Here is a 24,122-nt window from a genome sequence, read left to right on the forward strand (position 1 = left end):
CTCTGCACAGCTGAGAGCTGCTGCTCAGGGAGAGTTTGTTGCTTACGGAGAGTCGGCCTCTCCCTGATGTAACAATGCAGGCTCCCTCAGGGGACACTGTGTTCAATGCTCAGCCAAATTTGGTCATAGTTGAACTAGGGGGGGACAATTTTCAATTCACATGGGTCATAACTCAATTGATCTAAAAATATAAAAGCAAAGCCCGAGTTATTAGAATAAGAACATTTAAGAGCGAGTCATTTCTATTGTCAACATAAGTTCCTGGGATCATGAAACATCCCAGAGGACCAAAAACATGTTTGGAAATGGTACAAATAGAATTTGTCGTTGCTGTTACACAGACACAGTGTGTATTTGCATGTGTGTGGGGGTGGAGGGCCATGCATGTATACAATAGAGCAATCAGCTGATGTGATCAAGAGCAGAGCACAATGCATGGAGGAGAGAACTCAGAGGGAAGAGCCCTTCAGGCAATGCATGCTACTGAGGACCAGTGTCTCACATGACAGCTAGTCTATTAGTCCACATCCGTCAATGCACTTCCAACACGCTGCCGCTGTATGCACAAGTACTGTACCAAGAGTAATTCAGGCCTAATGGCAGATTTAGCCCAGGGGTTTACAGTAGGTTGAGTTGATCATAAAAATGTGAAACACTGACTTTTATTTTTAAAGATTGAAAGAGAAGTCACTACACGGACATGACTAAACCTCTCAGCCATGTCCTCCGGAAGGCAGGAAGAGCAGAAATCATTTCCCCATGAAAGCCGTCACCACCCGATCAATACTACACATGAGTATGTATCTCAATAGATTTCAGTGCAAACTGTATTTACTGGGGAGTAATTCTTGAGAAACCAAGGAAAATAAAAAGTGAAGGCTACAAAACAGGCCACAAAGGGAGGGAGAAAAGGCTGCGTTACAAGTTGCGAGTGGGAGGGATTTGTTGTTTAGTTTGGTTGTAGGTGTTTTGGTGAAATGATATGTTTGCCTATATGTAATTCAGGAAATTAAAGACATACAGTATATCCCCAAGATATAACACTGATGCTCTAGCTCCCCCACATCAGACATTGCTGGCTTTACAAGAACAACTTCTGGGACAAACGCTGTATTATGATTTCCTTGGTTTCCTTGATATGTGAATGCAAAGAATTGGCCAGTTATACTAGATCTGCCAAGGAGAGATAGATTCAGCCTCACTGTCGTCCTTTGGTAGGTATTTCAGTTATGAGGTTCCCCAGTCTGAGGGCACTGGGAAAAAGAGAAGCCATCACCATCGGCATCATGTGGGTCACCAGCCATTTATGAAAGCCCCTTTGTTGGGGACACTAAGCAGTAGACACCTATTGTGTCCAAGCCTACATAGAGACGGTGACCCAAAAACAGCCTTCTTCTCTGAGCCTAGGCCTGTACCCGTATGTAACGGGGTCTGCAAACACAAAGTGGTTCAAGTGAAAGACACAGAGATCAATGATAGGAGGACAAAAAAAAGCATGACGTGAGCTACTTACATCTACTCAAGAAGTTGTCAATGCTCTTGTTTTTCCTCAGGGCAGGGAAGTCGAGGTCGTACACCAGCGCGTCCAAGCCGTCCTGCGGGCAGAGGAGAAGGGTTAGCAAGCAGGCAGACAAAGCTACAGCGTCTACGCTACACAACATGTAAAGAGCAAACTGTGTCCCGTCAGGCTGTTGGTCTCTGAAGAATCAGCATAAAGCTATGAGTGGGCGACTGGGCGCCATGCCCGGATTACATTAATAATGTCGCGGGGGTTTTCAGCTTCTTGCTACTGTAAACATTCACTGTTTCTGATTAATAATAGATCTCAGAGCTTATTAAAGTTTATTAAATGGTGCCTTAAAGCATGTCCCCTGCCATAGACCGTGGCAATTTAAATTCACAAAATGATTGTCGTACAGCCGACAGAAAATCTTTGAAATCCATGACGTGCTTCTTTATAAGCATGTGAGGAATTAAGAAAAGAACTCTGCCGTTTCAAACAAACGTTCCGAATGGGCCGAGCGGATATCGCAAGCACTCCTTAGTGTTCCTGTAAGAGGCCGCAGCATCACTTACTGTAACAAAGCCAACCGCCAGAAGAACTAAGAAAACAAGTGTGGTGTTAATGTTATCGATAGTCAGGCCCTCGACAGCGTACATCTGCTCATGAGAGCATATGCATTCGGAGAAAGGTTATTATGTCTGGGGGCTGCAGTCAGCTGCTGACCAGATATGCTTTTATGAGCCATACTGAAGGAAAGCCTTGAAGCCAGTAAGCAAAACATGGGCATAGCGAAAATGAATATTTCACAGCTTTACTACAATTTGTGCATTAATATAGACATGAGGTTTTTGAAGTCTCCCATCTTTGTGTTTGAGTAATCATCACATCCCGATTTTAGAAACCTAGATAAAGCCGACTCTGCTAGCTGGAATGCTGGCGACAGCAGCTGCTGCATGTGTAGCTACACCTTATCCCGACCACTTCCTGCGCAGGCGCGGCTTCAACAAAGTGACGTAACAGAATTACAAACAATGGCCGCAGCAAAAGAGTCTCATTTCTGGTGCAACGAGGAAACTGAGTTTTGTCTTTCTTGTTATGAAAGAGGCTGCGAATGGGTCTCCCCTGTAACCACGGTCAGGAAGGTGAAGTAGGATCGATTAAAAGCATTTGTTTAATTCATATTTCCGGTCGCTCTCATCTCCCATTGCCTCCCAATGGCGCCTGCACAAATAGCATGCAATAATCAATAAATGGGGCACTAGTAGAGTAGAAACCTCTAAAAAGTGAAAATTGATCACTATAAGAAGCCGATTATTACAACCAAGTTATTATTTTTCTTGTATTTCACATGCAGATTGTCATCTAATTGCCATTTGTATATCCATTACAGGAATATAAATTAATACTGATGCTATTTATTGAATTTTATTGACCGTTAACGCGGCTTCAGCTCTTTTAAGAGCAGCTTTAAACACTGGCACCGTGCCCATTCCTTTTGCGTCTCCATCGCTAGCAGCCACGACGCTTTTATCCTTATTTGACTACACAAGGTAGACTGAAGAACACGTTTCTCATTTAGAGAAAATTACTTCTTTTCCCGTCATGATTTAAATGTGCACCAGCTTTAAGAAGTTAGCCGGAAGCAGCAGTAGTTACCGCGAAGCAAAGTATTATTGGAGTAAAAAATAAATAAATAGAATTACCATATGTTGTCATGTATTAATATGATCAAACGAATTGGATCAAAACTGGGACACGCCTCACTAACAGGATACACTCCACGTTAACACACCTATTGCATTTACATAAGAAATGGCTGGTGTAAAAAAATGAGTACCTGATAGATTTATATTGCTGGATGACCAAAAGAATTTCCCACCCTGCTAACAAAAGCTTCTAAAAAAAGCAACTGAAGAAGCTAAGTATGTTTGAATGACTGGGGCAGCAGGGTGGTGCCTAACAATACCTGAACAGTGAGGTAAACTGGGTGACTTCACAACACTGTGCTGCACCCAGCGACCCTCGTTACAAACACTCTCCTGACAGCTTGAGCAGCATTGTCCCTGCTGGTTGTAAAAACCAGATTAACAGGATGGTGTTGATAAATAAGAGTGGAAAAAGACAATACATATAAATACCCTTTTCAAATGGTGATGTCACAGCTACAATATTGAAATTCCAAGCGCTACAAACACAAAGGACAGGGTAGATTGTCTCTGGCTGGATAGGAGCACAAATGCCACTGGCTGGATTTAATCTAATCTTCCATAATCCACAATGGCTGAAAGAAGACAGGCACTTTAGCACAACATGCTGTTATGTATTCCCTCTAGCGGGTGCGAACCAGATGTTGAAAATGAGCCTCTTCTGACATCTTGCCATGGGTCACCTAGCCTAGAGATTAAAATATTAATATTCCAGCTGATCTGCCCATAAAAAAAAAAAAAAAAGTCCACTTGTTGACATAAACTACATCATTCTCCGAACCCGCTTTCATACCAAGAATCTTGTCATTTCTGTATTGTGAATGATGTTTGGTTAAACATTCAGTGGATATCTTTTTTGAGTCTCTGAGCAAAACAATGATGACACATGGTGAATCAGCAGCTCAGACGAGCCGAGGAATCCTCTTAAGTAACTCTGCTGCTTCTGCTCAGCAGTGGAGGTCAGGGCCATGTCGCACCCCCCCACCACCACCACCCATCAATGACACATAAAACAAGCAAGAGCCCTGTGGGATGGGTGGAAACAGGGAAAAAAGGCAGATGGGAGGGGAAAAGGAGAAATGGGAGGCGAAGAATGGCTGGTGGGAAGAACAAAAGCAACGTGGACAGAATGTGGGAAATTAATAAGAGGGTAGGTTGTGATCAACACACATGGCTGAGGTGAGAGCCATCAATCTTCTCAGGGAAAAAAACAACTTAAAAGTCAACTTTCTGGTGGGATTATTTACACAAACCAGGCCATAGGCTGGGAGAAAAGGGGGCCTTGTTCGCCATACAGTATTCAACCAGCCTACACTGGGAAAAAAAAAAAAAAGCTGAAGAAGTGAGTCCTTCAGGACCCTAATCACAAGGCTCCATGCTCAGCAATGCACGTTTGCATAACTTCCTGCCGCAGAGAACTCTGGACAGCCACAGTAACATTCCTCAACAGGACTGTACACGTCAGAGAGCTATTTTAGGTATGTGGCCAAACAAGTTCTCAACAAAAAGTGAAGGAAGGGAGGAAAAAAAAAGCCATCCCAAGCACAGAGTCACACAGTGAGCCTTAATTTCAATCAGCACTAGAGCCTAACACTATGACGGAAAGGAGGAGGGAGTGGAGGGCTGGTGCATGTGGGGCTGGCTAGTCCAATGGTAGAACAAATGAAGGAAAAAACAAAGAAAAATCGGAAGAGAGCCATGAAGAGTCTTCTACCGCAACACCAGAGGGACAAAAATAACCTGGTTTAGTTTAGTTTAGACAGCGAAACACTGTGGACTAAAAAGAAATATGATTATAATTGCAAATTAGAACAAAGCGGATTTAAGGAACAAACTGTACAACAAATAAGCAATCTGAAGAGGTAAGAGTGTGTAACAACTGTCTGCACCAGCTATAGAACTGGGTGTTGGTACTCCAGAATAAACCGGTGCCAAGCAGTATCAAAACTTCTGCACACCTGCAGTCGACCAACCAATCACCACACGCATTCTTTGGTTCAATGTGACGTGTGATTGGCCCACTACAGTCATGTTACTTGACAAACTAGCTTCAACAGCCAATTAAAAAGCAATGTTAACGGCACTAGACCGACAAGTGACAGCCGTGTTCCTGTGTGCAGGCACACTTTGTCAGATTATTTGTGTTTAGGCCCGGATAAAACAAATTATGCTATTAGATCCAGTCAACTGTGTTTTATTGCAGCAGCAACAACCCATACAGTCGTGAATACCTGCATGCACACGGCTCTCAACGCAAAGATTTCTGAGTCAGTGACTAGCAGCTAACAGTGGTGAGTAGCGCTAACAAGTGCTGACTACGCTTCCGCAAGCAAGTGTTTAAAAATAACACACACACACACACACACACACACACACACACACACACACACACACACACACACACACACACCTGAGTGGTTTGTGTGAGGGGCAGTAACCAAACATCATCTGCTGCTGCTGCTATCTGGCTTTAGCTTGTAGACCACTCGCCCACATTGGGCCAGATGGAGCAGCGAGTAGCACAGACACAAAATCAGCTCCAGGCTACGCTAACAAATATGAGGCTGGCGGCCCAGGATCACTGACAAAGCTCTTTTCTTAGCTAGTAATTCAGAGTAATTTCCAGCGATTAAACTGTTCGTAGACGAGCACATCTACCGCACTTATTGCAGCTGAAATTTCCAAGGCGTTTCTGTCTGCTTTCCAGGCTAACAACAAAAAAAAAAGGCCATCAATGATAAAAATGTGCAGCGCAAAATGGAAAAGAAAATGCTGTGGTAGTGCAGATAGAGATATGTAAGGTGTGTAAATATTTAATGTATGTGGACCTCTAAGATCTCTTCTTTCACTGAAGGGACAGCCCTGAATAACCAGGAAAGAGCTTACAACAATAACAAAAGTTAGTGAGAATATTTATGAACATACAAAATTCTCTTACAATCTACCCCATTAGAAACAGAGCAAATCCATGCATAAAAGTCACTCAAGTGCAAAAAGCATTGGGTGGTAGCAGTCCACAGGCTATGCTTTATTATGTGGCAGTCTTGGAGAAAAAAAATTATATATATATATATATATATATATATATATATATATATATATATATATATATATATATATAAATAAATATATATTGCTGGGAATCCAAACAGGAGCTTACAGGACTCCATGTTATCCGATTTCTGCTGATGCTGCTTCAGCCAGAGGGCGACACATCCCTGGGATTACTAAATAATAATATAAAAAAACCATCTCATCACCTTATTAATGAAATGTGGTAATTATATAAAAACGCACAAGCCGGTGGTTGACATTACATATGGCAATTATTTCTTTAAGCTTTAGGGGAGAGACACACACACACAAGCTCTTTTCCAGACATTAAAGTCTGAGTTAAAATTTCCATGGGAGACTCAGCCACATCATCCCTTTCTGCATGCCAGCACAAGGCATGTGGACTGGCCTAAGTCGAGCCCTGCTCCTCACTTCCTTTTCTGCCACCTCTTTAAGACAATATGCTTTCCACATGTGAGCAATTGTTCAGACAGCCATTCAGTTCGCCACGCAAATAAAAAGGAAGTTCCATCGTGGGCCGAGCCCACATAAATAAACACCAATGTGATCATACAAACCAATGAAAACACTCAAAGAGTGAAACACCACATCGCTTCCTCGCTGCTAACTTTCAGGTACACGGAAATATATGTATAAAACTTGGTATCACTGAGAGATTTAGTTCTTGGTCCAAACTCCTTCTGCACACCCCTGCTGTACAATAATATCTACTGACAGAAAATCCCATTTACCTAGAAAGACTGCATATCTAACAGCTCCACTGGATAAATGGCAGTGACAGTGAACCCAGGGGTGGCAAAACAGGGGCATTCCATTTCCTTATGAGGTCCCAGTGAGCGAGAATCACTGTCACAAACGCTTTCATGTCAAAATATAATTGAGTTATTCCAACAGTGGAGCCCACTCACGTGTTTCACCGACTGAGCTCGGGACTCTCAAGCAAAAACTCTGCTGTCCCCGCCTGCTCGGCCCAGGATTTCTGACCTCGCCCCAACAAATAACCGTCTTATTAAACGTTGACTCGGTCTATTCCGACCCATCTTCACCGGGCGGGGGGGGGGGGGGGGGTCACAGAGTTTGTTGTAAGTGGGACAAACTAACTGGGTGCTGGAAGCCCTTAAGAAAGGAGATGAAAGAAAAGCAGGAGGCTGTAAAGTTCAATGGGTGACTCAAAAGGAGAGAGCGTTCCATTATTAAAAGACTGGATCATTTTAGTATGCATTCCTGCACATAATCAGTCAGTTGAGCTACAAATAGCTCCGCCAATTGTTGTTCCCATAGCTGAATAGCTGAGAGCAGTTTACAACCGACAGCCCTGAACCTTTCTGACAATAGGAATGGAACAATAAACATTACCACAAATACATGTTTTTCAACTCAAGAAAATTATTTAATTCATCATTAAAATGTTTCTATATGTTATTTATGAAAATAGCATGCTTGAGGTTGGCATAGCACCGCCATAAAAGTTCTGCCACTCTTAACTGTTCATCAGTGTGACAGCCATGACTCCATCAATGTCTCCTGGGAGCTGCATTACCACCGGACAATAACAAAGCTGGACAATATCACAATTATATGCACACTCTTTGTTTTGTATGAATATGTAGAACGATGGCAAAACAAAGCAGAAGCAGGTGACTGAACTAACCGGAAAACAATGGCCGCCTGGAGCGTAAATCAACCTCTAATAGCATATAGAATCTAATAGCATGCTTCATCAAATGGACACAACTACTGGTAAGTATAAGAAGGGTGTATGCATATTGACAGGCTTACACATAACCACCAGTATGGGCCTTCAAAGACTGATAGTGAGTGAGCTCATGCATCGCTCCAAATGAATAAATTACTGAAAATTAGATTGAATATTTTGTTTTATATGATTTACATGAAACGAAACAAAAGTATTCCCTCTGTCAACTCTGTGCAGATGTATCTCTAAGTCAAGAACCAAACAGACTGTAGCTTCATTATTAGTGCTGACAACACCTAACAGGTGAGGTTTGTCCATTAGGAGGCAAAGGTTACTGGGACACGGGCAGGCATGACAAAGATTGACTGTACTCCTCCTGGCTGTTACTCAAGTTGGGCCATAGCAGATCGACTATGTAAGGCAATTCAGGAGGAACGCCGGTAAAATTATTCCACAAATCATTCTCATGACTCAGATTTAGGCAGCTGTGACTGAAAACTGTCCCTCTGCCTGTACAAAAGTTATTTATGGTCAGCATCTGGAGACGCTGGTTTTGCTTTATGAAAAGGTTTTCTTTGAATGTCTGAATTTGAGAATTGGGCAGAATTTGGCTGGAAATGTTTAAAAAAAAAAAAAAAAACATGCCACATGCTTATTACTGTTGCAAGAGAACAATAATTGGAAGGTGAAAGAATTAAAAACAAACTTAACGTAAACAAGTAAAAGCTTCACACTAGCCATTTCTATTCCATAGCTTATTTGCCACACAGGACCATTATTTAGTGATGAGCATCTCCATCAGTTAGTCGACAGACATTGTTGTGGGACGAAATCTAATTTGGGTGGCAAATGCCGGCAGGCGTTGACCTACAAATGTGATTTTAACGCGTTCATTATATCATTCATTTAATAAAGCATTTTAATAGATCTAAATTTAAAAGCATGAATGAATTAACACAAAGCTCATTGTGTATCATAGCAGCCTACCACCACATAAACGGTACCACTTCACTGTCGTTGATTTATCTCCTTCATCTTATTCAACTGATATTCTAAATCACTTCAAAATAAGAGCATCCACCCCAACATGTACATGCATACATTCACATCGTCAAACCACTGGCTTCAAATCTGGTTTACTAGCCGTGCAGTTTCCTGTAATTACTCTTATTACAGATTTAGAGTCCAAATAGCAGATGAAAGAGGGATCAAAATGCAGCCCAAGTGCAAAAGTAGGAACAAAGACAAACGTCTTTATACTTTTCATCTTAAAAGCAGGCAAAGCCCTTGCAAAACAAGTTCCAACAGATAAACCCAACCATTCTAATATGCCAAATAATTACAGTCTACCACTGAGGGACAAAGTGAAAAAGCAATTTATATTCCATATTTTAAATAATTGGCAAACACGTTTCCTCAATGCTAACCTTCAGAGACTCAAACTAAAGTGAGCATGTTCAATCCAGACAAAATGATGATGAAATGATTTGATGAAAGAAGAACACACACATGGACAATGCTCAGACCCTTAATGCCAGTGAGCTTTCACATCACAATGTCAGGAATTCTGTCTGCTCAGATTGGCCGGCCCAGAGCACAATCATTGGGGAGGGGGCGGCCCATCCAGATAAGGCACTCCTCTCTCCAAGCAGGATTTATTTAAAGGGTGAAGATAAGGGCGACATGGCTTGAATACTGTGCTCAATAGGCCAGCCCAGAGCTGAGTGGTATGGTGCAGGCCAAGTGTCACCATCATACAACACAGACCAGGCCTCTATTGGAAAAATGTTTAGGTCCGACAGTGCTATACTTCAGACTCAGGTACAGAAAAACGCAGCCAGTAAAAGGCTCGCATTGTGCATTCTGATGGAACCTATTACTCATAGCCAAGCATGTCGGCTGCTTTATGAGTTAAACGTCCTGATTCACGGCCTTCAAGAAACATGAGTCTTCAGTCCACATAATTTTGGTTTATGGGTAGAGAGAGGAGCCCACACCCAGCTACCTCAGAGCTGCCTGCCCGGTCTCCACTCTCTCTTCCAGACGTGCAGAATGGCTTTGGGACACACAGGGAACTCCGGGCCAGTCAAAGACAAGAGGTTATTTGATTAGTACGGAATTTTATTAAGCTGTGGGTGGAGTTGCACGGTGGCAGAGGGAGCCTCAGCAAAAGGCCTCCATTCATTGATCAGGCCAGATTGCAGAAAGGGGGGGGGGGAGAAACAACACCCTTGTGTGTGTGGCTACCAGCAGGAGCAGTCCCCATAGCTTTTAGCCATTAAAAATGTAGCGCGTGTGCACTTTCAGGTGAGTTTAATTGCCTCGTTCTGCAACAGGATGGGAGGTCACAGAGAGTAAGCAAGCTTTCTTTTTCAAAAGACAGCGACCTACAGCAGCCTATACACAAACACTTCAAGTTGTGTGTGCGTGTGGGGGGGGGTGGGGTTTTAGGACAAGCCCCCTTCCCAAAACAGACCGCTTCACCAATGTTCCTTTGCTTGGTAAGTCAGCCTACGAGCTGCTACTACATTCCATGTCATACAATCAAGATACAGGAATCATTAATCAAAGAGATTGACCTGCTGTGAACAACACCTGAAGGAGTTACAATGAAACTACCGCATGTAGGCAGACTTTAAACTACCAGTCATTCCTTGTTAATCTGAGCTGTGAACTCTAGCATACCTGCAAACAGAAAACGTAGAGGGTTCATCAAACCCAACATCCGAGTGTGACTACTCTCATGAGTCACTAAGAGCCCAATCCTTGTGAAAACACTCAGTGCCACTGTCACCCAAGCTGAAAGGATCCTGATATCAACAAACACTTCCTATTTGCTGCATGTAATTTATAAAAAAAAAACAAAAAAAAACTATGATGGTGTTGCTTCAGGGTTTTAGCACGTGGCAGCAGCCGCCTTCTTTCCTCAAGGCTGGAAAGTCACATCAGGAGTTGTCGCCCATAGACGTGAAGCAGCCGGCAGGTGTACCGATGCAGCTGTGGGGGGCCTGCAGGTTAAGACAGGCTTGCAAGACAGCCTATCACTTCAAATGAAGCTGAGATAAGTACATCTAGACATAACAGCACACCTAACCACCAACTTCCCTGTGATCTAAAAACAAAGAAGTACACTAGTGGCATCATAAAGCAGTATCACACTATAGTGGGTGGCAAGGATATCAATACAGATGATCAGATCTATTAGCATAATCTGTTTTAACTGGCCTGACCACGAGTAATCTGACAAAGTGTGTCTGCATTGTGGAAACCAGGAACACGGCTGCCACCTGTCAGTCTGGTTCAGTTACCATTGTTGTTTAATTAGTTATTAAAGCTAGCTTTGTGAATAAGTGTTAATTAATATACATCGGTGTTGAAAACACCAATCCCACTGCTAGTAATTACAGATTCATTGTTTTTGGGGCTGCAATGTTATGACTGTAGGATACCAGAGTTTGTTCATTGTTTTCTTTTTGCAAATGCTTAATATTTATATGTATAAGTTATCACACACAGGTGTTGGATCATGATTAAGTGTGCAAGGCATACTGGCCTGTCTGAGTTTATATCGACACATTCCGTCAGTGACAATCGAGACGACTTGTTGGTCTCGGAAGAAAGAGTTCTGCTCCAAGGAGTAGACTGACCCCGAACGGTTGACTCGCTAGCTGACCTAGCCGAGCTAGCTAGCGAGTTACAAACTTACCAGAAGACAATCCGTGTTTACTTCTGACTGTGGGTCCTTCAACATGGCATCGATTTTTTCAAATCGAGCCGCCATACTTTCTCCAGCAGACATGTTTGCTGTTAAACGATCGAGTCGTGAACAAAAACAAGCTCACTGGCTAGCTAGCTAGCTTTAGCAGCCAGCCCGTAGCTAGCTAGCCAAAATGTTCCTTTTCTTCGCGTGAACTTTACGCCGCACTTTAAAGAAAATGCATCGTTCTCCTCGAGCTTTCACAGACGATGAAACGTTTAAGGTTGCGTTGAATGTACAAAAGCCACATTCTCACGAGTCGAAAGAGGTTTTTTTCCCCCCTCAGTAATGAGTGGCAGACAACTTCTAGTGGCAAAAGATAAATGCGGCGACAGATTAGTCAGCCTCCGCAGGATGCCACTGAGGATAAGGGCTTAAAAACGTTGGTGCATCCGAACAAAAAGGCAATTAAAAGTTAACCGTTTTTGTTTGTGGGAAGGTTAGTCCAGGCCCGTTCCCATATCTGTGCCCCAGGCCCTTGCACAAAAAAACGACAATAGATTCTGACAGCTCAAAAGTAGAAGTGGTGGGAAAAAAAACTTCTGCTTCTTCCAAATGTCGATGAGTTTAAACACGGTGTCGTTACGACGTCTAACGGCGGTCCTTCCGCTGCATCCCGTGCGTATTGTCACTGACTGTCGACTGTTTCCCGTCCACGGTGCTCTATCTCCCAGGTCGAAGGCTTCCCCATCAACTTTAAAATGTGTGTTAGTTTTCGGAAAGAAAAAAAACCAGCAGACGATGCCCGATTTTCTCCCACAGCCTGACCAACATGTCCGCCTTCCTGTTCAAACACCCCGGAGAAAGCAACTTCAAAATGTCAAGTACTGCGCATGCGCCCTGCCGAGGCGCATTCAAAAAGAGTTCACAACAGACTGATGGTGGCAACATGTTGCTGTTCACTGTAAATGTGACCAGTTACCACATATACTACCACAGCTAACATCAGAGGGATGAAAAAATATAATATAGTTAATATGTATTGTTAAGTACAAATGATCAATTGTATTTTATACTTTTCTATATTATTCTATTCGGTGACTGCAATTATCCACATGGGTTATAGATGCTCTTGGTTATGGACCATAATCACATATGTATTACATTTTATTGCAATATATTCAGTGATGAAAAGCATTTATAAGGGTTACAGATACCCTTGGTTCTGAGTCATATTTAAATAACCCATTCTGTTCCATTAGATTCCATTCTAATTGTCCACATATGCTCCATGTTTCTGAATCATAATTAAATATAATTAAATATTATAAAAAACATTTGTGTGGAGTACCTGTGCTCTTGCTGTTGTTGTGAGCCATAGATAAAATGCCAAAGCCAGAGAGCCATACCAGATGAAATATTGGGATTGTTAGTGACAACATGTTTAAGGTTTGGGGGTACCAGCTCCAATAAGGTCTTCATAACTCACTTGATCCCCAGTGATGTCCATCAAGGTCTATCGTAAAGGATATTTTTGTATAATGGTCACTCACCATAGTCTAATCATCTTATCTGGCTTATACTGCAAGGATTTAAAAGTAAATATTAAGATCACAGAGATGTATATTATTGTCGTTGTCTTCCCTCAATTTGGCATTTGTTTGTCGCATACAGTTAGTTCTCTGAGTGAAAAAACGGACAAACAGGAAATACTTCTGGGACCTGCTGTTAGTTGCTCCCTGAACAGTGGCAGTTGCTTATTTGACTATGATATGAAAAAGGATTGTTTGTGAATCTGTCTATCTAACTGTTTGTCTGTCTGTCTGTTTGTTCTCTTTTACTCTTATTTTTCTTTTCAGCAGTTATCCTCTGTGTGTGCGTGTGTGTGTGCGTGTGTGTGTGTGTGTGTGTGTGTGTGTGTGTGTGTGTGTGTGTGTGTGTGTGTGTGTGTGTATTCTGCATGTCACCCAGCAGAGGGCGGTGTTGTACAACCTTTATGGTGAAAACTCACCTGTGTTCAGAAACGTAAGCGCTTACTGAACATGCTGTCATCAGTTCTGTATTTCTGCCAGCAGAGGAGGATATTTGAACCTCAGAGACCAGAAGTGCGGATAAATACTGTAAAGGTTACTTTATGAGTGTTCATAAAAAATCATACATGTATAGAAACTGCTATTGTTGCTGTTTGAAAATAAAATATCTTAAGAGGTTAATAGGTGGACTAATATAATTTAGTAAAATATCTATTGTATGTATGTGTATGTATTATGTAGGTATACTTTCCTTTTTACTTTGTTTGCATGTTTGATTTATTTATTCTGTTTATTTGTTTGTTTATTAAATGTCTTAATCCAGACATGTTGCTGTCTGTATATGACATTGTGAGGTGGGCCGTTTCTGTCACGTGCTGCTCCTTCCTGCACCTTTTTTTAAACTTACTCTTTTTTAGTTCATTTGAACCAGTTAATTAGCCACTTCCGGTAAAGTTTGTGACGTGTTCTTTTTGTGTCTGACAATTGTGTTTTCATCCTCTCATTCCAACAACAAGCTGAAGTGAACTTATCCTCGGTTGAACTGGACCAAACGGTCTACGTACAGTCATGTCCTGACGTCACTTGGCGGCTTCGTCAGTGCGCAGATCAGCTGTGAGCAGAGCGACCCGGAGCAGCAGCAACAGTGTGGGGGTGGTGTGCAAGTCGGGGACGCAACAAATTTAACCCACAGATCCCGATTTCTACGTGGACATGGCCGTGTAACGCGTCTCCGGAGTGGATAAAGGTAGGCGTGCACGGTTTTCCGGTGTATCCGCACACTTGCTTTCAAAAAATCCCACGCCACGAGAAAAAGCACGTTAGTGATCAGCAACAGGATCAGGCTGGTAATGGTCGCGCTGAAGCCTGCGTAATGTCGGGTCCGTGCCCTGGGCTGAAACAGCTGCTTAAAGTTTGTTTTCACCAGTTAATTTCTTAATAGTGTTAAAGCTGCAGGGATGAAGAAACTGCGGGGTGTTTTGTAGAAAGGGGTGATTGAAGTATCCTACAACGAGAGGCAATTAATCAAATCATAAGCAAAGTCTGTTTACATGCTCAGGAATACTGAATCAGTGGGCCTATCATTTGTTTTTAACTGTTTTTCATTATTTGCTCCATTATATTTGCCTATATGTCATGGCTGTAAGTGGTGCTTGGCCCCCAAAATGTGTCCGATTTACATTTAATACCCTAATTATTGGGCTATATGTAGTAATTAACGTGTCTTGCAGTGTAATATGAGTGTCAGTGTGGAACTTATCTTTTGTCAAACCTGTGGCAGAAAAGAAGTCCAGTGAAACTTAATTTCGAATCAGCAGTCATATAATTTATCATATGGCAATTAAAAGGGTTGTAGATCAGTGTCTGCTGCCTTTTAAAATGCAGATTTTATTATCTTATTTCATCTTTGCCACTCTTGTCCTCATGATTGTTCGTTGTTAACAAAGTCATGTCAAGCATGCCTGGAACCAGGCCACTAATTCAGACGTTTGTCTCTTGAAGACTGTCACAGTTGCCTGAGGCTCGATGTTGAAACAGGCTTCAGCAGTTTAGATAGAGCCATATAACCAGGTTTTTTGGTGGTTTGTCATTGTAATTACAGGCAAACCAGTCTGTCTTGACTGCATCTAATCTGACATTCCATGTTTCATGTCCCAAAGGTTAAATTCCTCCCGTCTCCCCTCCCCCTACTTTACTTGCAAAATGTAATTAAAGCTAATGACAATAACATGCACATTACACAATCCTTCAGACTAGAGTAGTTCATTTTACCAGATGCGGCAGGCTCACTAGTGATAAAGCAACTGCAATGTCACTTTTCCTGTCAAAGCAGCATTTATAATTGAACAAAATGTGGTCCGGGTGGAAAGAAATCCACATTATTGAGCTTTAAAATATTTGCATCGATGATAACAAAGATATCTAAAAGCCTGAATGTTGCCATTGACTGCAGATTTGTCATATCTGACATCCGTGGTTGTCCTCTCCAACTAAGCATCCTCTGTACGAGGAGTGTAGATTAGGAATTCGCTGGGTGGCCCGTCTCACCTAGAGCATGCGCAGCCCTGTCAGAGTGGGGAAGGGCTGGAGGGGACAGGGGGGGGCCTGAACGCTGACCATCTGGCCCTTGGGGGGGCTGGTTTCCTCCCTGGCTGCCTTTGTTCCAGGGGAACAATTGGGAGTTAATCTGGGAGGAGATAAGTAAGGCCCCCGTGACGCCACTCCTGCGCTCGGACAGGTTTCTCTCTTTAGCCTTGAAGGAGACATCTCCTTCCCCTGTTGCTTTGTTAAAGGCCTTCAATTGTGGAGGTTTGGTGATGGGCGTTTTCTTTGTATGGTCGAGGCTTTTTAACCTTTTAGTTCTCAAACCCGAGTGATACATTGGCTCTGGGAATTTGACAAGAGAGTTGGATATAGTTTTAAAAAACAAATTTGTTTTGCTGAAATTGGTGTGGTCCTCATTATTTCCCCAGGGGGTTTGTTGTAAAACAGTAATATTGAAAAATAGCAAACTTCCACCATTATTGCATTGATGAGAAATGAACACACGCAGGTGAAAAAAAAATTACACTTCTAGCAATTCGAATCAGCTAAAATGAGATGTACCTAACTGGAAATTAGGTAAGGAAAGCTATTACTCATCCCTCAAAAGATGCCCTCTTTAAAATAACAACTCATCTTTTGAGAGCATGTTGTTTTGTCAACCTTTCATCTTGTCATGTTAATGCATCCCGTTTCTATTTTTTGCCAAAGTATCATTAACAGTTGTCACGTTGTGCGGAAGACCTGCTGTGAGGCAAGGAGGCTTTTGCAAAAAATGCAACATGTCATTTCTCAAGCTCGATGATTATTTCACATCCAATTGTCACCAGGGTAACAGATTGATTTATTTTCTCCCTGGTTATCATTTCGAGCTCACCAGCACTCCTCCTTTTGACATTTTTGCCTTGAGCTTGCCCAGCTGGCCCTGTGCATTTTTTGTCTATTTTCTAGGGAGGAAATGGAAGATGCATTTTCATTTGAACACCGTCATCTTTCATTCACATACTCGTCAAATATAGTTCCCTGTTATGAGAAACCTGTGCATCATAGATCACTCTGATTTGTATTCTGTGTCATACTCAACAGTACGTAACAATTGATTACCAATCCAGTCAGCAGCAAAGAGGTTTCATTTTCTCCGGTGGCTTCAAGCAGCTCCAGAAACACATCATTTAAAATATTGATCAGTGAGGCAAAATCTTTCACATGAAACACCCTCACGGATCACAATAATAAGATCTCAAAAACACCACTGGGACCAGTCAGCATTACAGGCAGATGCTTCTCTTGATCCTTTCAGAGGTGCGTCTTAGTGATTGTCTCTGATCCTGAGTACAGATGGTACAAGGGACTAATTCCCAACTAGAAAGATCAGTGCTATTGTTTCACATTTGCTTTGAGCGCGAATTGACAGGACCCAAAAAACAGGTGGTCCTCAAATTAACCCTCATTATCCAAATACTGCTGAAGCAGAGGCCAGCACCAAATCAAATTTTCCCTTTTTGCCACATGCTTATGTTGTCATGGAGAGATGATTGTGTCAATAAAACACACTATATGATCTAAAAGTAGATAATTAAATGCTATATTTATAATGATAAAAGTAGTAACAATAATAGTAAGAATAATAATTATTATTATTATAATTATTATATTATTAAAAGTAGCAATACAAAAGTTGAAATGCAATATAAAAGTTCTGTATTCAAAATGTTACTGATAAGTAAAAAGTGTTGTCAGCAAAATGCTTGCTACTTGCATTACCAAAATAAAAGTATTCATTATGTCTCGGCCTCTGTGAGTGTTAAACTAGTATATATATTATTATATAATCATGTTATTTAAAAATTATTACAGTTATGATTATTTGTGAAGCTAATTATGCTTTACATAGTGTTCAGTATAATCTAAGAAAGCACTATACTTTATATTGGATATGTTTTTTATAAAATAATGAGCTTCAAAGTAACGAGTATCTGTTACTGTCAAATTAGTGTATTGCCGTAAAAAGTACATTATTTCAAAATTAAATGTAGGTGAGTAGAAATATAAATCAAGTGGAAATACTCAAAATACTACCTCAAAATTTAATATACATTTTCCTATCTGGTCTTATGCACTGTACTTCAGTAAATGTTTTTATTGCCATTCACTGTAAAATAAAAATATAGATCCATTCTAAATGTTATGTTTATGCCAAATACAAATAAATCACATAGAAATTGTGTATTCATTTAACCACCTAGCAAAGTATTTTATATTTCCGTATTGCTTCAGCAGTAACAGCGTCTGATGAAAGTCAGAATATTTTGGTGGAGTTATGCTGGCGGCTCCGAAATCTAAATAGAAAAGAAAGAATTATTGTCATTGTATATCAGATTTTGGCTGATCTTTTTTATTGGCTGTTTTCGAGAAATAAAAGAACATCTCGGTGCTGATCTGCAGAGTCAAATGCGTTCCGCATGGATGCTAGTAAATTTTAAACCTGCTTTTTTTTTATTAAGGGTCAAGAATGCCAGGAACACTGTGTTCACTGGTAATGTCTGAGCACTCACAGACTGTTGTGGTGGTGTCAGGCTTGTGTGTTTTCTCTCTCTGTAGCAGGGAGTTAGATCTACATGTGGTTGAAGTTCTATTAATCTAAATAAGTAATTGATCAAAACTCTCTTCTAAAATGCAGCATGAAAGAGGAGTGAGGGGAAAGCACTGATAAGGTCTGAGGAGGAACATAGGGAGGCTGAGTAGGGGAAGATATGGAAGAAGTGGTTAAAACAGATGTGAGGGTGATGAAGGGCGAAGTAATGCAGCTGGATGCAGACACAGAGAGTAAGATACAGAGCAACATTAATTAATTCAAACCTCACACTTAAGGCTGTACAGTTTGGACACACAGTGAGGCAGGAGTGTGCACAGAGTGAAGGACAATGCGACACAAACCCTGTACTGTATGTAGGTGCATGACACAGTCGACAATCGGATCATTAAAGCCAATCTCACAAAGGCCTGTGCCCCTCCCCCGGCTGAAAGGAGATGTCAAAGGTCTGTGACCTCTACCATTTACATGCATTGATCCTTCTGGTGGGGGTGGGGCTTCCTCCTCAAAGCCCTCCACCATCAGCTGTTATATCTTAGTCTCACCTGCAGGAAGTGGAACCATTTTATTTTATTTTATTTTATTTTATTTTATTTTATTTTATTTTTAATTCACTTGATTTTTTTGTGTGCTATTGTTAAGAGCTGAAACAATTAGTAAATTAATCAGTTAGTCCATCCATCAAAATAATCACACACACACATTTTTATTATCGTTTCAGCATGTTTTAAAGTAAAACTGCCATTCACAGGTTCCAGCTTCTCTAATGTAAATGTCAAAATGTTTCTTCAGGAGTCTGGCAGTCTTCTATAATAGCAAAGTGAATATTTTTAAGTTTTTGATGGCCATGGGAAATTCTGATGAATTTTTTTTCTATTCCCTAGTCCCATATTTTATAGATTAAATAATGAATTGAGAAAATAATTTCATTCTTTTTTACACCTTGGTTTAATTCCAAAAGCTACTTTACCCAGAGTCTCATTGCTCCTTGCTCTTGCATATGTTAAACCCTCACTCATTAACTTGAGCTCGGTTGAGGCACATTACTGTTTAAACGTGGCTTAATGCTCGAACAATTTCCTCCCTTAATGTCTGACCATGAATTTATGCTGTTGGGTGTGAGTCTACTTCACCCCTCTGCGTTTATGGCCTACTCACCAGTGAAGGGGAAAAGGAAAGGTTGTGAGGGGGAAATTCCTCTAAGCTGAAAAAAAGAAAAAAATAAATAAAATTGCCTCCTCACAACCATAGAATGTGACTTTTAGTGATGGATGAAAGGAAGGTAGGACATGCAATATGTAGGAGTACATCCAACAGTACTAGCCTGAACATCCTGCTCTTTGTTGCTAGGGAGGCTCTGAGTGTGTGTGTGTGTGTGTGTGTGTGTGTGTGTGTGTGTGTGTGTGTGTGTGTATACATTTATGCATGAGTGGAACACGACCCCGGTAGATGGCACTTCCTGTTGTTCTGTTAGTTATCTCTGATTCTGACATGCATGGCAGTTTCTTATCTGTCACCGCTGGATGTCCTAGTTGGCTAACCGAATGACTCAATGAACCCATTCCATAGTTTCCATAAGCCCTCACCCTCTATAGCATCAATCATACTTATTCCTAATCACACAGCTGTGTTCACGGCACTGTTACAAAGTGTGTCGTAAAGCCGTCTAAATACAGAGCTAAAACAGTCGTGAGCTCCAAATGTGTTGCTCCATTGAGCGCCCAGCCCCAGATCAAAGTCAAAACAGCTCCCTGACAGAAAGGAATGAGACTTATCTGGACTTTCCCCCAAGTCGCTCATCGGGAAGCTTGCAAAGTCAAGCGGTCGCTATTAGGCGTGAGTGCATTTGTGTGTGTGTGTGTGTGTGTGTGTGTGTGTGTGTGTGTGTGTGTGTGTGTGTGTGTGTGTGTGTGTGTGTGTGTGTGTGTGTGTGTGTGATGGCATGTCCAGGTGAAGGAGGAATTTCAGTCTTTTGTTCCTTAAGTTGAACTCTTTCATTTGCAATGAGGTCAATAACCCCCCAAAGTCTGAGTCTTCGCATCTTGCATCTCATCACAGCAGGATTATGGCATGAAGTCTCATGTCTGCGGTGTTTCTCCTTTTATTTATTTTTAATTTTTTAAGATCAATCTCTTGGATATCTGTGGGCTCCATCGCATCAATGTAAGCTCATAAAGAGCAAAGTGTGCATGCAGCTCGGCTGAGAGCTCTTTGTCATAATATGTCCTCATTCTCTCCATTGAAACCTGGAAAGCATCCAGCTGAGAATCCCTTCTTGCACAGGACTGTTATGGAACAGTGTGTTCTTACAGGCTGTACTGCTGCATCCCCCTCTTCTTCCTCCTCCTCCTCCTCCCTTGTACTGATGCCAACCCCAGTGGAACAGTACCTGTGGCCAGAAATGAATTACATTATTTTGAAAGAGTGCAGTGTTTGATCACAGTGCAATAGTCTGATAGAAAGCATCAAGGTAAAGTTGTTTGGCCTTTGCTACAAGTGTCAGATTTGTTTTGCAGAGGTGCACGGCGTCTGAGTCATTCGTCAGTGTTGGGTTTCTATCTATTGATTAACATGACTGTTACACACATTGATAATAACCAACAACTATTATCTTTCTAAAGATATTGTGGAGCTGAGAATGAAGTCGCTCTCCCCTATGTGTGTATTGTTCTCAGAGCTTCTCCTTGCATTGTTTACTTAGCCGGGCTGACAAATATGTAAAAAAATAACCCAATATTCCCCCTCTGCGCCTTTCTTTTCCCGCTCCTCTTGAGTTATTTTGATCGGCTAATTCATGAGCCAAATAACTTCAGGCTGGGTACATTTTAGACTCGTCACACAAATTACTTCACACGCAGGTTTATTGCTCAATATATTACTTTTGCCAGATGATTAATTGTGCTGAATGTGAGATTTTATTGCAGTTCTTTCTGATACATTTGGTTGATCGTCACTCTTATGAAACGTCCTGGGTTGTTGTGTATCTTGGTATTGTTGTTGTGAAGGAGCAGGACTCGTGCCAACAACAGCTGGAAACACTCAGGCTTGTAGCCAGATTTCCCACATCACCAAGGAAGCATCATTGGCTTTGCCCACATATATTGCCCCCAAAATATCCCTGGCACACACACACACACACACACACACACACACACACACACACACACACACACACACACACACACACACACACACATACACACACACATACACACACACACACACGCATATCTCAAACATGACATTCACTCTCTCTCACTCTTCATGTCAAAACGCAAGGTCAGCGTGTGTTGATGCTGCCAGGGCTTGTGGGGGAGAGGGCTGCTTGCAGCAGAAGGCTGTCACCAATTGTCCAAGGCTACGGTGACCAAGACCCAGACCTCTGCTGCGAGAACTCAATGTTCCTCTGTGGCAGGGGAGGTCATTCTCTCTCTCTGTCTCTCTCTCTCTCTCTCTCTCTCTCTCTGTCTCTCTGTCTCTGTGTGTGTGTGTGTGTGTGTGTGTGTGTGTGTACACATTTGCAACTCAAGCCCAACCCGAAAGAATAATTGTATATATATATATATATATATATATATATATATATATATATATATATATAATTGTATATATTGTGTATTGTGACATGTGTATTTTTCTTTTTTTTAATATATATAATATTAAGATTTTTATACCTGTGACCTATTGCTGCTCTGGAACCTATTGCTGCTTGTAACGAAATAATTTCCCCTCGTGGGATCAATAAAGTTACTATCTATCTATCTATCTATCTATCTAAGAAAGAGGTGAACACATAGAAAACTATTAACAGATTAAGACTTCTTCATTGATTTTCCCCTCTAGATCTGTGTATTGACTTCTTGATAAAATCAATAGCATTACAACAGAGATATTTTTCATCAAACTAACTCAGTGCTAACTGGTTGTGTGTCTATAGCTAGACATTTGTTTCCGGTCCATTTAAGCCTCGACTGTAGAAGAAGACAGACAGCTGTGTGTCAGAGAGCCTTGGAAATTTGTGACTCATGTATTTTTTTATTTGCATTCAGTCCTTTTCTTAAAACGTTACACAGTCAGGAAACATAACAAATGCAGATCTCATACAGTTCATTTGTGATTAATAAGAAAATGCTGTGAATCATATGATTTAATCACCCGATCCCAGTCCAGTTTAATAACTGTTGAGACATTTTTGAGTAGTTTGTTTGGCTGCCCTCTCCACCATCATGATTTAAATGCCAAATTATCCTTTTTTGAGAATGGTGTTCATCCCTCAAATGCATTTCCGGACACTGTGCCAAGCAGCATTGCAGCTGTTCTCTGTGGCACAAGCTGGTCTAACACCTTGATCAGACACTTTATGTCACCTGTATGCTATCTGTTTTGGCTCTCAGACCTACAGAATCTTAATGCTTGAATATGAAAAAAGATTTATTTACCTGTGTGAGGAATTTTAAGTTTTAAAGCATTCCTAGTGCCTTCTTCCCCTGTTTGAGAAATTTCTGAACATTACACCTGCAAAGAGTCTCTCTCTCTGTCTTTGTCCCCTAGAGCAGCATCGCTTAATTCATTACTGCTGCGTTTCTGCTGAGCATAGTGGTTTGTTTGTATGCTTTTTAGTTGAAATAATTCCACTAAATTCTTAAGACTTAACCATAATTTCTTTAAATGTTATAATTTCATCAGCTCTTGCAGCATCATGTACTGTAACAGTAATGGGTGTAACGGCGGAGATGGGAGTCTGATGCTGTGCCAGTGTTGATTAAGATTCTGTAAAGAGAAACGGAATCCCGTACATTACCCACAGCACAGAGTAATTGGAGAATGCTACCCGACAGGAAATCAGGGTTGGAAAAATATCTGGTCCGAGCCATCTTGCTCTACGTTTATGGAAGAAATTTAGTTTTAAACAAAAATGACTCATGTCTTGGTGCAAGAATGTTTAGTAGGAACATTTTGAAACATTTTCAAATGGCTCACTTATTAACTTCAGCATCCGGGCTGTTTTTTGAGGAACACGACTGAAAAGAAAGCAGGAACACATTTGAAGGCATAACACTTTTCACTTTGTTTTCACAAACTGTGCCGTCTATTAACCGTAATTTCTGCTCGGTACGCCACATTGTGACAGGAGCCGTGTCTTAACTATCACATCTGCCAGTTGGCAAAGTATCTCATCTCTCGGAGGGATCAGGGCAGGATGAAGTGCACCAGGCCTGAATAGGTTTACTGTCACTTTTTCTCATCAGCAAAGCTTGTGTGTGGGGTCAAGCCCCCAACAAAAGATGGCCCTGCTTCCATTGTCTCATTAAGACAAAAAAAAAAGAGTCCTGCTGACGCCGTGGCTCTCGCTGCAGTAAGGAGGACTGATGGGATTTAAGTGTGGGTCCTGTCACCGAGGGCAACCTGGTGCTTATTAATCGGTCAGGGTGGGGGGTAATGTGGTAGAGTGAGGGGGGGGGGGGGATGCTGCTGATACAGCAATGCTGCCTGGGGTCAGGAAGAGAGACATGATGGATACAGCTGATCGCCCGGTGAGGAAGTTTTGAGGGGAAGGGGAGGAGGCGCCCTCGTCGGGGACATTGAGAAGCCTCTTTGTCCCAGTGTCACTCAAACGGATTCAAGGTGGCGGAGACTTTTTTTCAGGAAGGAAAAGAAAGGAGAGGTCCCATTGTGAAAGGTGGGTCTCTCTCTGGATGCCTGATAAACACAACAGACCTCTTTCTTATGTCCTCTCCATGAGTGCTCAGTGCTCCTGCGTGGCTAAATTGTGATTGT

General features: G+C 41.6%; 2 protein-coding genes across 7 annotated transcripts in view; one reads left to right on the plus strand and one right to left on the minus strand.

Moving 5' to 3' along the window:
• The window catches only part of rock1 (Rho-associated, coiled-coil containing protein kinase 1), a 30,510-nt gene extending 17,982 nt beyond the window's left edge, over positions 1-12,528 (minus strand). For both annotated transcript variants that reach the window (XM_068737521.1, XM_068737520.1), the window contains exons 1-2: positions 11,688-12,528; positions 1,514-1,595 (exon numbers count right to left, since the gene is read on the minus strand). In XM_068737521.1, the coding sequence (XP_068593622.1) occupies positions 1,514-1,595; positions 11,688-11,780 (175 nt within the window). In that variant the 5' untranslated portion in view covers positions 11,781-12,528. The remainder of the gene's footprint in view (positions 1-1,513; positions 1,596-11,687) is intronic.
• A 1,737-nt stretch (positions 12,529-14,265) lies between these two features.
• Positions 14,266-24,122, plus strand: part of greb1l (GREB1 like retinoic acid receptor coactivator) — a 41,365-nt gene continuing 31,508 nt past the window's right edge. For all 5 annotated transcript variants that reach the window (XM_068737749.1, XM_068737753.1, XM_068737751.1 and 2 more), the window contains exon 1: positions 14,266-14,456. The gene's annotated coding sequence lies outside the window, so the exon portion shown is untranslated. The remainder of the gene's footprint in view (positions 14,457-24,122) is intronic.

This window comes from Cebidichthys violaceus, unplaced genomic scaffold (genome assembly GCF_023349555.1).
Source record: "Cebidichthys violaceus isolate CVI_PGR_0920_01 unplaced genomic scaffold, fCebVio1.0.p SCAF_8, whole genome shotgun sequence".
NCBI classification, from domain to species: Eukaryota; Metazoa; Chordata; class Actinopteri; order Perciformes; family Stichaeidae; genus Cebidichthys; species Cebidichthys violaceus.